The sequence below is a fragment of the Coenobita brevimanus genome, chromosome 60 (assembly GCF_032717465.1).
Source record: "Coenobita brevimanus isolate Jiangsu-jjx chromosome 60, ASM3271746v2, whole genome shotgun sequence".
Taxonomy (NCBI): Eukaryota; Metazoa; Arthropoda; class Malacostraca; order Decapoda; family Coenobitidae; genus Coenobita; species Coenobita brevimanus.
Genome location: NC_137013.1, coordinates 37,911,110 through 37,926,109, shown reverse-complemented (window position 1 = coordinate 37,926,109; position 15,000 = coordinate 37,911,110). Strand labels below are relative to the sequence as shown.

The 15,000-nt window shown below is 41.4% G+C and overlaps 1 protein-coding gene across 3 annotated transcripts in view; it reads left to right on the top strand.

Moving 5' to 3' along the window:
- The window catches only part of LOC145403034 (hemocyte protein-glutamine gamma-glutamyltransferase-like), a 47,653-nt gene that overhangs the window by 23,167 nt on the left and 9,486 nt on the right, over positions 1–15,000 (top strand). For 2 of the 3 annotated variants that reach the window (XM_080274871.1, XM_080274873.1), the window contains exons 2-5: positions 10,588–10,713; positions 11,917–12,123; positions 12,588–12,718; positions 13,762–13,903. In XM_080274871.1, the coding sequence (XP_080130997.1) occupies positions 10,596–10,713; positions 11,917–12,123; positions 12,588–12,718; positions 13,762–13,903 (598 nt within the window). In that variant the 5' untranslated portion in view covers positions 10,588–10,595. The remainder of the gene's footprint in view (positions 1–10,587; positions 10,714–11,916; positions 12,124–12,587; positions 12,719–13,761; positions 13,904–15,000) is intronic. The other variant, XM_080274872.1, reaches the window with a different exon arrangement.

Genomic DNA, 15,000 nt, shown 5'->3' with positions numbered 1-15,000 from the left:
GAGAGAGAGAGAGAGAGAGAGAGAAAGAGAGAGAGAGAGAGAGAGAGAGAGAGAGATTTGTAGCCGAAAAAGGCCAAAATTATAATCTTCTTTCGGACACGTTTCATACCTGTGTTGTGGACGCTTATTTCTTTTTCTTTTTTTTCTTGTGGTTGAATTTCAGTTATTAAAAAGCCTGTGAATTGAGTCTGGCATTAATCAGAGTTACACGGTATATAAGTGGGGATTTAATCAAGCTTATGGAAGACAGGTTAACAATAGGTAAAGAAAGTGTGCCAGTGTGGAAATTTTGCGTGTTGTTCTCTTCTATCTTCCCTTCAGTAATTTTATCTTTCTCGTGCCAATTCTAGCTTCCCGAGAGAGAGAGAGAGAGAGTTTAGATTTTAGAAACAAAATTAGAAGAAAAACAGTAGGAGTTAAATAATAATCGATCCTCATTCTTAGGCGAGCAGAAATGTCAGAATGATGGTGATGATAATGATGATGATTATGACGATGGACGATGGATCAATGAAATAAACGTAGGCCGTGAAGAAATTAGCTTAGAAATAGTAAGAGTTGTGCGGGGAAGAGAACGAAATAGGAATTCAGTGACCATCTGAAACGACAACTTAAAAATGGCTTTGGATTTTGCCAGAGAGGGAGTGGATAGTGGAAGGTTGAGACGGTGGGGAAGTGAAGCTGAGCAGAGGGAAAAAGCGTCGGGGTTTAGTCTCTCCAGTACGATGACATCCTTTGTATTTTTCCTGCATCCCCCAGACGATTTTAACGATTTTATTCAACTGAGGAAAGGCCCGTAGTGTTGATGAGGTTAAGGAGGTCAGCATCTAACTCATAAGATGTTTAAAAGCCTCCCCTAAGCAGAGTATATGACATCATCTCTCTGAAGGGAATAAACCAACACACACTGGCAGTATTTTGCGGGCAGGCGACAGTCTCGGTTACAATCACAAACACAGACACAATCGGCTGTGACAAGGATAGCACCCAACCCTGTGCTGAGATTATGACTGACACGTGTTGCCGTACATCCGGGTCCTTTTTTAATTTGTAGGCAGCAGAGGTATGGGATGGGTAACTTGTCCTCAGGTCGTGCTTGGCCTTAACCCTTTACCTGCCACGTGTGTTCATTCTGGTAATCCACTACGCCTCCAAAGGATTAACAGATATCTGTATAACCCTCTCTTGCCATGGTTGTTGCTTTTATTTAGCCTAGAGATCCCTTCACAACCACGGAAGGTTTCCCAGTGATGAGTACAATCGTCGGGCGTTAGCCAAAGTAATATATATATATATATATATATATATATATATATATATATATATATATATATATATATATATATATATAAAGGTTAAAAAATTGAAATTTAAAAAATATTTCAATTTGTCTAAGTTCTGGTAATTACCACTGAGGCGACATGCAGGCGTCTGCATATAACCGTGTTCAGTCCTCACTCCATTTTCATTACACCCAGGAGAATAAGAAAGAAAACGGTGGTGATGGTGTGGTGTGGTTATTTCCGTGGCCAGCGCTGGTCGTGACGACTGACACGGTGCGGGCTGGAACACCGCTGCCGGCAGCCAGTTTTTAGCTAGTTCATCTCACATTCACTCCTCACGCCTCCTCAGCAGATTTATAAATCTGACTGTTCTTGCCTCAGTGACTGTTGCCATGAGTGCTGGGGACCGGCCACTTGTAAGTTACGAGCCAGGAAGGTATATAACACGTGAAGAGATAATTCTAAAGATGGAGGAGGGAAAAAAAAATCAGACTGGGTAATAGTCTGGGTCGGCATTCTTATCGTCTATTCGTTTGTTACCTGTGCCAACGAAATTGAATGAGGTTAGTTATTCACCCGTGTTTGTTTGCGTTTGTTTATGTACCAGATATCCCAAAAAGTTATCAAATTTCAATGAAGTGTTATGGATAGGTGGGCAGTGGATCACGGAAGAATTGGATACGTTTTGATGTGGTTCTGGGGTGGATGTAGGAGAAAGACAAGAAGTTTTATTTGCGTGTTCTGAGGTATGCTCTCCCTAAAGATTGTTTAACAAGGCAGACCAAGACCGTAGAGTTAACTACTTATGAGAAAGTGCAAAAGTATTCGTCTGGTTAAATTTTGAGATGATTCCGGTTCCGGATGGAAGAATAAATAATAAATTTTATTGGCGTTGGTGACGCTCTTTGAGAGCCTTGTTTCAACATGTCATTTATTTATTTATTTATTTATTTTCATTGCGATACTGACGACAGACTGTAGTTCGCAGTTTCGATTGCGATTTTCTGGAGTTTAGTTTTCCTTGGTGATTTGCTGTCTTTTTTTTTTTTCTTTTTTTTTTTTTTCCCCTGTTGGTGGAGTGGTTGGCCTTCAGTACAGGGATAACTATTATATTTTATTATCTGGGATAGGCGCAATATTGCCTTGTATCCTTTATTGCTTGGCAGAATTTCGTAACAGCTCGTCCCTACTAATTTCTCTCTCTCTCTCTCTCTGTATATATATATATATATATATATATATATATATATATATATATATATATATATATATATATATATCCACCTTAACCACTTTGCTATCATGACTTTCTTTCATACTGATCACAATATCACCAACAGATTGTAATTATTATTATGATATTTTAAAGGGATTTTATTCACCCCGAGATTAGACGAATTTTAATAAGATTATGCCTAAACCCTCCATTTCCATGGCCCTCGTATAAGCTGAATAAATTTTCTGGATATACCAAGACAAAGTCGAGAGAGAGAGAGAGAGAGAGAGACAAAATGCTTTTGATGTAAAGTATAGTTTAAAATATATATGATACAAGATATAAGGGGTAGGTATAATATGGAGCATAAATCGCTAAGGATGAGATGCTACGAAGTTTCCGAGGTCAACTGCGATATGCCTCTAATGACTTATTAACTGCATTTTTTTTTTCATAAGGAGCTTATTATGTCATCGTATATATGGAGTAGATGGGAAGTTGTTGAATGCTGTGAAGAGTATGTACGATGGTGCGAAGGCTGCAGTGCGTGTGGATGGTGAACTAAGTGAATTTTTCTCTTTGAAAGTTGGTGTGAAACAGGGATGTGTCATGTCTCCATGGTTGTTCAATCTGTACATGGATGGGGTAATAAAAGAGGTGCAAGGTAGGGTAGTGGATGTTGGAGTGGCCCTGGTGAGAGAGGATAGTGTTTGGAAACTCCCTGTACTGTTGTTTGCAGATGATACTGTGTTGTTGAGTGAAGACGAAGGGGAGCTGCAAGGCTTGGTGGATGAGTTTGAGAGAGTGTGTAAGAAACGGAATCTAAAGGTGAATGTAGGGAAGAGTAAAGTGATGGTCTTTGAGAGAGGTGAAGTTAGTGAATGTACAGCGAGGTTGGATGGTGAGGAATTGGAAAATGTGAGTACGTTTAAGTACTTGGGTAGTGTGATGAGTAAGGATGGAGGTTTGGAGGGTGAAGTGCTTGAAAGGGTACAGCAGGGAAGAAAGGTTGCTGGTTCTTTGAAAGCAGTGATGAGAAACAGGGAAGTGAGCATGGAAGTGAAAAAGTTACTACATGACAGTATTGTGATACCAACTCTAACATACGGAAGTGAAGCTTGGACATTGTTGGAAGGACAAGTCAAGAGTGAGAGCAGTGGAAATGAGTTATTTAAGAGGAGCCTGTGGAGTCACGTGGAGAGACAGGCTGACGAATGAGGATATAAAGGAGCGTTGTGGTGTGGATGTGGATGTGATAGGAAGCGTTATGAGGAACACACTGAGGTGGTTTGGCCATGTGGAGAGGATGGAGGGTGAAAGACTGATGAAGAGAGTGTATGTGAGTGAGGTGGAGGGGGGAAGAGGGAGGGGGAGGCCGAGGAGGAGATGGAGGGATGGGGTGGAGAGGTATATGAGAGAGGGGGTGTGTGAGTTGGGAGCAGGGCAGTGAAATGGCGGGGGACAGGGCGACTTGGAGGCGATTTGTTTGTGGCCACCCCAAACGGGCTTGATGCGTCTGGCAATAGATAGATAGATAGATAGTATCTTATTTACTGGTCTGGCTTCTTCTTCTTCTTCTTCTTATTATTATTATTATTATTATTATTATTATTATTATTCTTTCTTCTTCTTCTGGCTTCTTCTTCTTCTTATTATTATTATTCTTTCTTCTTCTTCTGGCTTCTTCTTCTTCTTATTATTATTATTCTTTCTTCTTCTTCTGGCTTCTTCTTCTTCATCTTCTTCTTCTTCTTCTTCTTCATCTTCTTCTTCTTCTTCTTCTTCATCTTCTTCTTCTTCTTCTTCTTCTTCTTCTTCTTCATCTTCTTCTTCTTCTTCATCTTCTTCTTTTTCTTCTTTTTTCTTTTTCTTCTTTTTTTCTTTTTCTTCTCCTTGTTCATCTTCTCCCTCTTCTTCTTCTTCTTCTTTCTTCATCTAATTCATCATCTTTTTCATTTTCATCTCCTCCTCCGCCTCCTCCTCCTCACTCTCACTGACCTTGGCAGTGAAATAGTGTGTAGTCACGCCAGTCTTGTCGCGGAAGGGGGGAGGGGGAGGATGTGGAGAGAAGAGGAAAGAAAAAAATGAGGGCTGAGGGAAGGAAGGAAGACGAGGAAGAGAGAGGTGGTGGGAAGATGGCAGCATACCCCACACCATACAACTATACTCTAACATCATTTTCTACTTCACTCACTATCTTCTTTTCGAAAACTCTTATCTTCCCACGAACCATCCTCTCAATAGGGAAGGGAGGGGGGGGGCGGAAGGAGGAGAGGAGGTGGAACTGGAGGAAAAAGAGGAGGAGGAGATGGAGGAAGAGGTGCAGGAGGAGGAGGAAGAGGAGCGGACGGAAGGAGGAATAGGGGAAAGAAGAGCAGGAGGGGGAAAAGGAAGGGAAGATATAGGGAGGGATGGAGAATGAATAACAAAGGAAGAAGTGAAGACAGAAAACGAAGAAAACACACAAAAAGTAAAAAATAAAATAAAAATAACACGTACAGTAAACACCACATTTTCCCCGACAATTACCTCCCAGCCTTGTGTCCAACCCTCCATATTTAAGATTCCTCCCAAACAACAGAAAATATCCTTCATCATGCTCATTTTTATTCATCTGTTTATTTATGTATGTATCTATGCTTCATGTAGTGCTTATACAACGCTTTTCATTGCCACAGTCAGCCGAGAAATATCGCTAACTTCCGCTCATGGTTGTACAGTCATCTACAAAATTATCGCACACGTGGGGGTACGATGGATGTGAATTTGAGCGAGTTTTGTAAGACACACCTGACTCTTTTAACCGAGTGCCTTAAAAAAAACACAGCACCCAGAATTTGATTTTTTTCTGTGTGTGATTTCGAGTCCAAATACTTACCAAGGCTAATATTTGCACTTCTAATCAGAGGGTGCTCTTCACAAAGCTTCGTCCATGTTTGAGAGTGATACGTGCTGGAAGGTGTGCTATACTTTTTTTCCGAGGTTTAAAGAATAACTGGTTGTATTCATTAGACCTTGCTTTTTGTGTTAATGTACGTCAGTGAATTGAAGGCGTTACCAATAAACCCGACATACCACATACCTAGACCCCCCGCCATACTCTCCACCCGTCACCTCACGTCCAGAATAACTTATCTTGAGGCAGCCATAAAATGACAGTTGGTAGATCACATTCTCACGGTGTCAGGGGAAAAAGAATAAGAAAAAGAAAAAAAGAAAAACAAAAAATTCAGTACGTCTTCATTCCACAATGCTGTCTATCGTTTATATATACAGTATATATATATATAATGTGTGTGTGTGTGTGTGTGTCTGTGTCTGTGTCTGTGTGTGTGTGTGTGTGTGTGTGTGTGTGTGTGTGTTGATATAAAAATTTTTAATCCATGGATGTAATTCCGCCTGAGTATCAGTATATGTCTTGTATTCTTGTGCTGGTCATACAGATGGACACAGTTTCCTGATTGTTGACGTAACTGGGGATTTGGATTTTCATTCGACTCTTGTATGTCGTGTAGTCGGTAAGCTTTAATCAAAGTCGGTATACCGGTATGCTTTTCTCATGTAAACACAAAGTGAAATTGTGAAGAAAACGGCCGTTTCATTCCTGCAGCAACAAACCGTAGAGCCATTCATTAAAAAAAAAAAAAAAAAAAAAAAAAAAAAAAAAAAGAAAATGAAATTGCAGAGTCGAAACGTAACCACACATTAGTCCACAAGGTTAGGGTGAGGCGACATGCAGGGGCTGGCCTGTAATTAGCGATTCAGCAAACAAGATCTACCCCGCCATGATGGAGACGAAAACGGAAACAGAGAAAACATTTACACTTTTAGGGGACGCTGATTAAAATTGGTGGTCGCCCATTTATGTTTGGCCTTCAGTAACATTTTTTTCTTAAACCATTATTCTTGTTGGCCTTGGATTTCGTAACTCCCCTTCCTAAGCGATTTAAAATTCCTTGGCGTCGTAATATTTTTCTGTAGCCTAAGTTATTGATGAAAGGTGTGTCAATAATAGAAATAAGAAAAAAAAATAAGGTGTAATATACGAGATAAATCGACAAAATAGTGTTAAAACGTCTCCCACACCATCTTAAAAAATCGGGACCTAGAGTATAGACTGTAATATCAGTCCATGAATTACCCAAGAGGAAGAAATATACCCAAGAAAAGGAAATTGTGTTTATCAAGAAGATCCAACATTTTCGACCCAGCATAGACCGAAACTTGTATTCTCAGTAAATAAATAAATAAATAAATAATATAAATCCATAGTCTTAGTATTTATCTTAATGGGGTGGATTAGTATTTACGTCCACACCTGTACTATATAGGAGAATTTAACCTCTTCAGTATGATCTCTCTCCCTCTCTCTCTCTCTCTCTCTCTCTCTCTCTCTCCTGTATTCTTGCTGTTACAGGACGATTTTTTGTTGCCTGGGGCACATCTCTCGTAGTGAGAGAGAGAGAGAGAGAGAGAGAGAGAGAGAGAGAGAGAGAGAGAGAGAGAGAACATTTTTGGCGAGCGAGTGAACTTAACACACAGGTCCCCTCCCCTCCCCCCTCACACACATGAATACAAGCATGAGTTCACAAAAATAGACATGAAAATACAATACACACACGTACACACGGCGGACGCATGGTGCATGTGTGTGTGTGTGTGTGTTCAGGGAGTTGGACACTTTACTCCAGGAGCCGCATTTTACTCATTTTTATTATTGCTGCCTTCAGACGATTTTATTCATCTTTGCAGAGACTATAAACAAGCCTCGTTAACCCCTTCAGTACGAGACAGTTATTACCTAAGCTGAGGAAAATCGTGTGGAGGTGACAGGAGTAAATTTCATATATGTCCTCGTGGTAAGGGGTACAGGGCGTGGCAGGGAAGAGCTTACTGAATATCCGATGTCAGTATTATAAGGGAATATCTTCAGGTGTGTGTGTGTGTGTGTGTGTGTGTGTGTGTGTGTGTGTGTGTGTGTGTGTGTGTGTATGAGCAGATTATCGCCACAAGGAAGTTAGTTACAATAGCTGTATGCTTATCAACGACACGGGGATTATTAGGGGAGATAACCACGACGGGCTTGAGATCTGCGCTCCTTAATCCACTCCTTGATTCCCTCATAGTCAGAACAACTCTAGCGTAAAATTAGTAGAAGACAGAGTGATTAGTAGCTTTAACTCTCTCACGGTTGGAAGAACTTTAGCATTTTATTTTCTCTGACACGACGCGATTTTATTCCAGTGAGAGGGGGGTGTAGTGAGAACGTTAAGGTAAATTTCTCTCTCTCTCTCTCTCTCTCTCTCTCTCTCTCTTAAGGGTCAACAGGTTTCTCCTACCCTCCTCACTGCCACGTCAGATGAATAACAATAAATAGTAATGTCTGGCGGTGATTGCAGTGGAATATAAAAGAGGCCAATTTCCACGAAGGATTTGGAGTGAGAGGGCAATGGTGTAGAGTTGCCCCCACCTTTTGACGGTCGTTTACGGAACATCTCTGAGCTGAATTATAAAATAGAATGTCAGCAAGAACGAGAGAGAGAGAGAGAGAGAGAGAGAGAGAGAGAGAGAGAGAGAGAGAAAGGTAAACCTGCTGAAAAGATAGGAAATACCTATATCAGTAACGAATATGCTAAAAAAAAAAAAAAAAAAAAATGGATAGCACCAAAAATAATCTTAACAAAAAGGCCATCAGAGGGAAGAGGCGAAGACGGGTGTTAGTACCCAAGTGGTGGCATGTCAGGTGGTGGTGAGGTGTTAGTCTGAATGGTTTTCAGGCCCCTGGGAACGGGCATTGTGGTTTATGTCCAGAGTCTGATGTATGAAGGACATTGATCAGAGGACCTGATAATAAAATGCTTGCCTTATCTCGGGTGTTATGCACACACACACACACACACACACACACACACACACACACACACACACACACACACACACACACACACACACACACACACACATATAGATATATATATATATATATATATATATATATATATATATATATATATATTATACTCCTACACACAAACATTTAGCATGCACGTACACACATGACACACATTGACCCCATTAACTTTCACCGTGCGCGCACACACACACACACACACACACACACACACACACACACACACACACACACACACAGCATATGTACACGCACATGCACTCACAAACACATGTACATTCAAGTATGCATATACAATATGCAAGGTCAGACATGCTGTTGAGACCTGAAGACACACACACACACACACACACACACACACACACACACACACACCACTTCACTACGATAACCTTCCTCTTACTGTGTCTATTATTTCCATCAGACGATTTTATCAGCGTAGGATAGACGGTTCGAGGTGGAGGGGTTAGATGGAGATTTCGTTAACCCCTTCAGTTTGGGGATTGTTTTTCTTGCTACCTCCAGACGGTTTTACGCAGCTTGGGAAGGGTGTCTGTTAGTGCAGGGGTTAATGAAAAAAAAATAGAGAAGAAAAAGATAGAATATATAAAAAAAAAAGAAAAAGCAAATAGAAAAGAAAAAGATAAAAAGTAGAAAAGAAAAAAGAAGTAGCAAGAAAAATAAAAGTAATCAATAAAAAGAACAAAAAAATAAATAGTCAGAACGTTATTATGCAAGGGAATATCGAGGTGATGGGGTGGTCCTGGGAGCCTGCCAAGCCCACCAGGATAGCGCCCTAGGACTAAACGCCTCACAAAACCGGTTGGACTGGTAGGTACAAGAGGTTACGTAATGGCTCTTGTTATCGTAGGTCGTGGGTACAGCTGAGGGGAAAATTACTGATACAATTCTTCGACCTCCCAATTTCAAAGCTTTTGCGTGATTAACGGGAAAAAATTTAATGTGGTCTGAAAATCGGCTTGCTACGTTTTTGAGGGTAGAGTTAATGCTGTGGAAGGTCTATACTGACGCCAACAACTGTCTCTTGGTCTCCTTGGTTGCTAGTCATCGAACCTCCCGCCTGACTACATTTGGCCATCATTTTAGTTAGAAGTGTTATGGAATCTTCGTCAAATTAAAAATAAATAAATAACGCTCTGTATTCCTAGCATACCTAGAGACAGCACCAAACCCTCTCGCAGTGTAGTGTGGCTCTTAAGAAACCATCAACTACTTGGCCATGTCATAGAAAACGACATTGAGACAGAACAGATTTCATTCCTGTTATCATCATTGCCACTCAGACGTGTTGGTGGGTAATGCACTGGCATATACTCTCTCTCTCTCGCTCTCTCTCTCTCTCTCTCTCTCTCTCTAGTATTTACTTGGCCCAGCTTTTCGTCCTTCTCCAGTTTATATCACGTAGATGACTGCCGGAAGAAGATGTTGCTGCGACTTTGCATCCTTTCCATAGCACTTCTTCGTGATTAGCACCATTCCAGTGTTAATCTGTCGTCACAGCTCAGTATTCAAGATAGAGAGATGGAAATTTTAGGCCAAGTTAGAGTGAAAAGGGCATAGTTAATTCCTTCAGTCCTTTGACCTCACAGTACATAGAACACTGATAGGGATGATAAATGTAGAGGACCTGATGTGGGGACGGCTCAGTCTGCTGGTTTGGGCGTAGGTGTGTCAGTGGGAGTAGGAAATGAATTAGTGATGCAGGGTAGACATTGATAACGCCGACTTAGCCATCCCCTAAACATAGGAGAAAGTGTCCGGCGGCGTGGAGGTGAAGCCTTATATATGTGCCACCAAGTATGGGCATAATTTCCTTCAGGTTGTTCCCCCCACCGCAGCTGTACGAATCTCAAGCAAAAATAAACAAATAAATAAAGCTAGTTCTCCGTAGCCATGTCTAAAGGTAAACGCATAATCCACTGTTTAACCCAGCTAAACCACTGCCTGATTCAACTAAGCACATAAACCACAATTTAATTCACCAAAACCATTGCCCAGCTCAACTACACACACATATCATTGCCAATTCCAGTTGAATACACCAGCGGACTACCAGATTCAACTAAATGACTGTCCAATTCATCGAAGCACATAATCCTCTGTCTAATCCACATGAATACACAAAGCAATGTCTAATTCTTCATCTTCTTCCTCAGCCAGCGCCATGCCTGACAACCGCACCGGCACCAACTACAACAACTATGTCAACAGTCTACGAACTGACTACGCCCGCGACCTAGAGCGTCGCGTGAGAAATGAGGCCGAGGCAGAGGGCGAACAGCGTGAGTAACAAACACATTTTAGCCTAGTTATCCCTCGAGATTCAGTTTCTTCAATTATCCTTCCTCCTTAGACATCCATTTTTCTTGTTATGATGCCGGGTTCGCTTCTTTACTCGTTTTCTCATCTATATTCTCTCTTTCTAACAATGCATGCACTCAGGAATTGTTAAATGTAAAAGTGAAGTAGATTATATGCTTATAAACCCAAGAAACATGCTTAAAACAGTCGCCTTGCTTTCATCTGAGGGAACTGGGTAACTGTATTCATCACTTAGTCATGGGTCAGTGATATTTGTAAGGTAAACATGAGTCTCCTTGGTTACTAGACTGATTTATTCTCCAATTTGACTACACCCGAACCAACATCTGAGCCAGAAAATAAAACATCGATAGAGTATAATATAGTCAAATGGATAGACTAACTTTTGTACACACTGTCACGAGATGTAAATTATAGAACTGCACTAGAAAATTATAGAAACCTCTAGGAAATGCTAGATATTAAAGAAAACTAGAATATATGTTTAGAAGCCCCAGGAAATGCGAGAAGAGAAGTTGAATGACGTTGGACAGTGCCAAGGGATGTGCTTGTGTGTGGTGAGATTGGGTTAAGGGGTGGACAAAGAGCAGTGGAGAGAGAGAGAGAGAGAGAGGATTTCAACTAACAAAAACTGTACTTTATACATTATTATTATTATTATTATTATTATTATTATTATTATTATTATTATTACTAGTGCATTTGGAAGAAATAAAAACATTAATATTATGATAATGCTGGTAAATAAGATAAGAATAAATCTTCCATTTTTTTTACTGATTTTCTCCCCCTATTCTCGTGCAGTTGGGACAAAACCTTTTACTCTTCTCCTTATGCCTTATTGCCTCGTGAAGCCGCTTAGCCTGGATACTTTATTCAGGTGCATATATCTGACTTTTCGCCTCCGTCAACGAAGCTGAACGGAGATACTGTATTCTCCCGTGTCTGTTTGTCTGCATGTGTAAACTATATCTCAAAATGTTATCAGATTTCTATAAAATTTGATAGATAGATGGGCAGTGGGTCAGGGATGAGTTTATTTGATTCTGAGGTAGATCCGGATTCAGTTGCAGAAATAAATCATAAATTTATTTTGCGTCGGCGGAGGTACGCCTTTGTTTTCTGTAACCACAATTTTTTTTTCTCTCTCTCTCTTGGTACAGCCCCTGCTGGCACCAACAGGGTGGAGCGAGTGCACTGGTACATCAAGGACAACGCCAGGCAGCACAAGACCATCAAGTATGACCTGATTCACGACACCAACTCACCCAAACCCGTACTGCGCCGAGGACTCACCTTCTACCTGGCCATCCGATTCATTAACGACTTCAGTGTTGACAAGGATAGGGTCGTCCTGAACTTAAAGTTTGGTAAGTTTTTGGAGGATGCCATATATATATATATATATATATATATATATATATATATATATATATATATATATATATATATATATATATATATATATATATATATATATATATATATATATATGTATGTATGTATGTATACAGAGAGAGACAGTGAGACAGTAACGAGTAACTGAGTCAATGAGTAAATGAGTAAAGTCAAAGAGTAGCAGAGCAGTAAGTGAGTAATGGAGGCAAAAACTGAGTAACAAAGTAACTCACCTAATGAGTCACTGAGTCGGTCAGTAACTAAGTGACTAAGAAAATAAGTAAGAATAATGGAGTACCACAGTAAACGAGTAACTGAGTAAATACCTAAGTAAATAAGTAACGAGTAACTACCTGAGTACCCGGGTCAATAAGTACGAGTAAATAAGTAACTGAGTAACTTTGTCTTTACACCTTGGCTTGGTTGCCCCTCCCAGGCCCCAAACCGTCCGTGCCCAAGGGAACGATGGCCGTGCTGGTGGTGCAGAATACCAAGTTCACCCGCACCAAGGACGACTGGGACTGCCGCATCGACCCTGGCACTCGCGGCAAGGACCTCGTGCTGCAGGTGAGGCCGCTGGCAGAGGGGGGCTGGGGCAGGGTGAGTCAAGCAAGGGTGGAGTAAGGCGAGGCAGGGTGTGGTAAGGAAAGGGGGGGTAGGGGGGTAAGGCAGGGTGAGACAAGAGAGTGGTAGGCTGTAGTAAGACAACGAGAGGCAGGCTGGAGTAAGGCAGAGTGAGGCAAGAGGGTGGTAGGGTGTAGTAAGGCAACGGGAGGCAAGATGGAGTAAGGCAGGATGAGGAAGTGAGTGGCAGGTTGGAGTAAAGCAAGGGGAGGCAGGGTGGGGTAAGGCAGGATGAGGTAAGAGGTGGTAGGGTGAAGTAAGGCAAGGGAAGGCAGGGTGGGGTAAGGAAAGGAGAGTTAGGAAGGGGTAAGGCCTGGGGAGGCGGAATGGGGGAATGCAAGGGGAAGCAGGGAAGGGTAAGGCAAGGAAAGGCAGGGTAGATTAAGGCTGGGTGAGCTAGGATAGTGCAAAGCAAAGGGAGGCATTGTAGAGTAAGGCAGGGTGAGGTAAGGTAGAGTAAGGCGAGGGGCAGGTGAATGGGGTAAGGCAGGGTGATGCAGGGTGTGGAAGGACATAGTAAGGAAGATGTTTAGCCTTGTAGGTGAAAGCACGGGCAGGGTAAGGAAGGATGGTAAGGCAGAGTAGAGTAAGGCTGGTCGGGTAGGTAGGACAGCAAGGGAAGGTGAGGCAGGTTAGGGTAAGTTAGGACAGTCAGGTAGGGCTGGTTAATTCAAGGTAGGGTAAGGTTGAACGATAGGACAAAGTGAGGCAGGTTAGGGATAGGCCGGGCGATAAGACTGGTACCAGGTTTAGCTGGTTAGGTCACAGGAAAGGTAGGGTAAGGTGTAAGTGGAGTATAAAGGACAATAAAGGAAATCACACAGCAACAGACCCGGTAATCCTTTCATAGCTGTTTGTTTTAAGGAAGATTTTAACAAAACTATTCCAAGAGTTAAAGACAAGGAGAGAAAAGAAGGAAGGATAAGGTAGGAAGAGACAGGTAAGACGCCTCCACAGCCCTACTAACCTCCCGTCACCGCCTCCAGGTATACATTCCGGCCAGCGTTATGGTTGGCATCTGGCGCCTGGACGTCCGCACCGGCCTGCAGGACCCCAACGTCTCCCGCGCCATGCACCTGTATTCTGATCAGACCGACTGCTTCGTGCTCTTCAACCCCTGGTGCAAAGGTGGGCTGAACGGAGATGGAGGAGACTGGCTTTGTCCTCTGTGCTCTATTTCCTCTTTCTTTTTTAATGAGACAGAGGAGATAATTTTGTTCTGTTTTATCTTTTTCGTTCGTTTTTCTGAGTTTGTTTTTGTTTTGTGTGTTTTCTGTTTCCCTTTTGTTTTCTTACTCCGTTTTACTGGGATGAAGGTACATGATTTTGTTCTGTTTGGTCATTTTCCTGTCATTTTCATTTTTAGATACAGGGGATTTTTTTGGTTTGGTTTTTCTTCTTTCTGTCTTTCATTTTCCTTTTTTTTTACTGAGATATAGGAGAGTGTTTTTGTTCTGTTTTGTCCTTTTTCGTTCCTTTTCTCTCTCTCTTTCTTTTCTTTCTCTTTCATTCTTTCTTTCTTTACTGAGATAAAATAGATTGGCTTGTGTTTTGTTATTTTTTTCATGCTTTTTTTTGAGGTAAAGGAGGTGTCATCATGAGAGGTAAAGCAGAAGAGGAAAATATGAGGAACTTTCTAGGCCATTGTCAGGAATCTTAGCTAGTAGAAGGAAGTAAAAGAATAAATAGGTGAAATATTAGGAACATGCCAATTCTTTCTCATCTTAGAAATATTAACCAGCAGAGGAAAGTTAGTACAAAGCGGTGAAATGTTAGGAATATTTCAGACCTTTCTCATCTTAGGAATATTAATCAGCAGAGGAAACTGAGAAGTAGAAGAGTTGAGATATTTGGAACATACCAAACCCTCTCACCTCAGGAATATCAACTAGCGGAAGAGAGTGAGGAGTAGAAGTGAAATAAGAGGAACATACTAAGCCACTCTCAGCTTAGCATTATTAACCAACAGAGGAAAGGTAATACCAAGAGGCGGTATATAAGAAATATAACAAGCCACTCTCAGGTTAGGGTTATTAATCAGCAGAGGCAAGTAACAACCTGAAGAAGTGAAGTATTAGGAACATTACAGATCTCTCTCGAATTTGGAATATTACGCGGCAGACGAATGTGACTGGTATAAAAGTTGACTCATCTTCAGAACTTGTGTCCATGATTGTACATTGAACCTGACACCATTGAATCACTCCATCTCTTTCTCTCTCTCC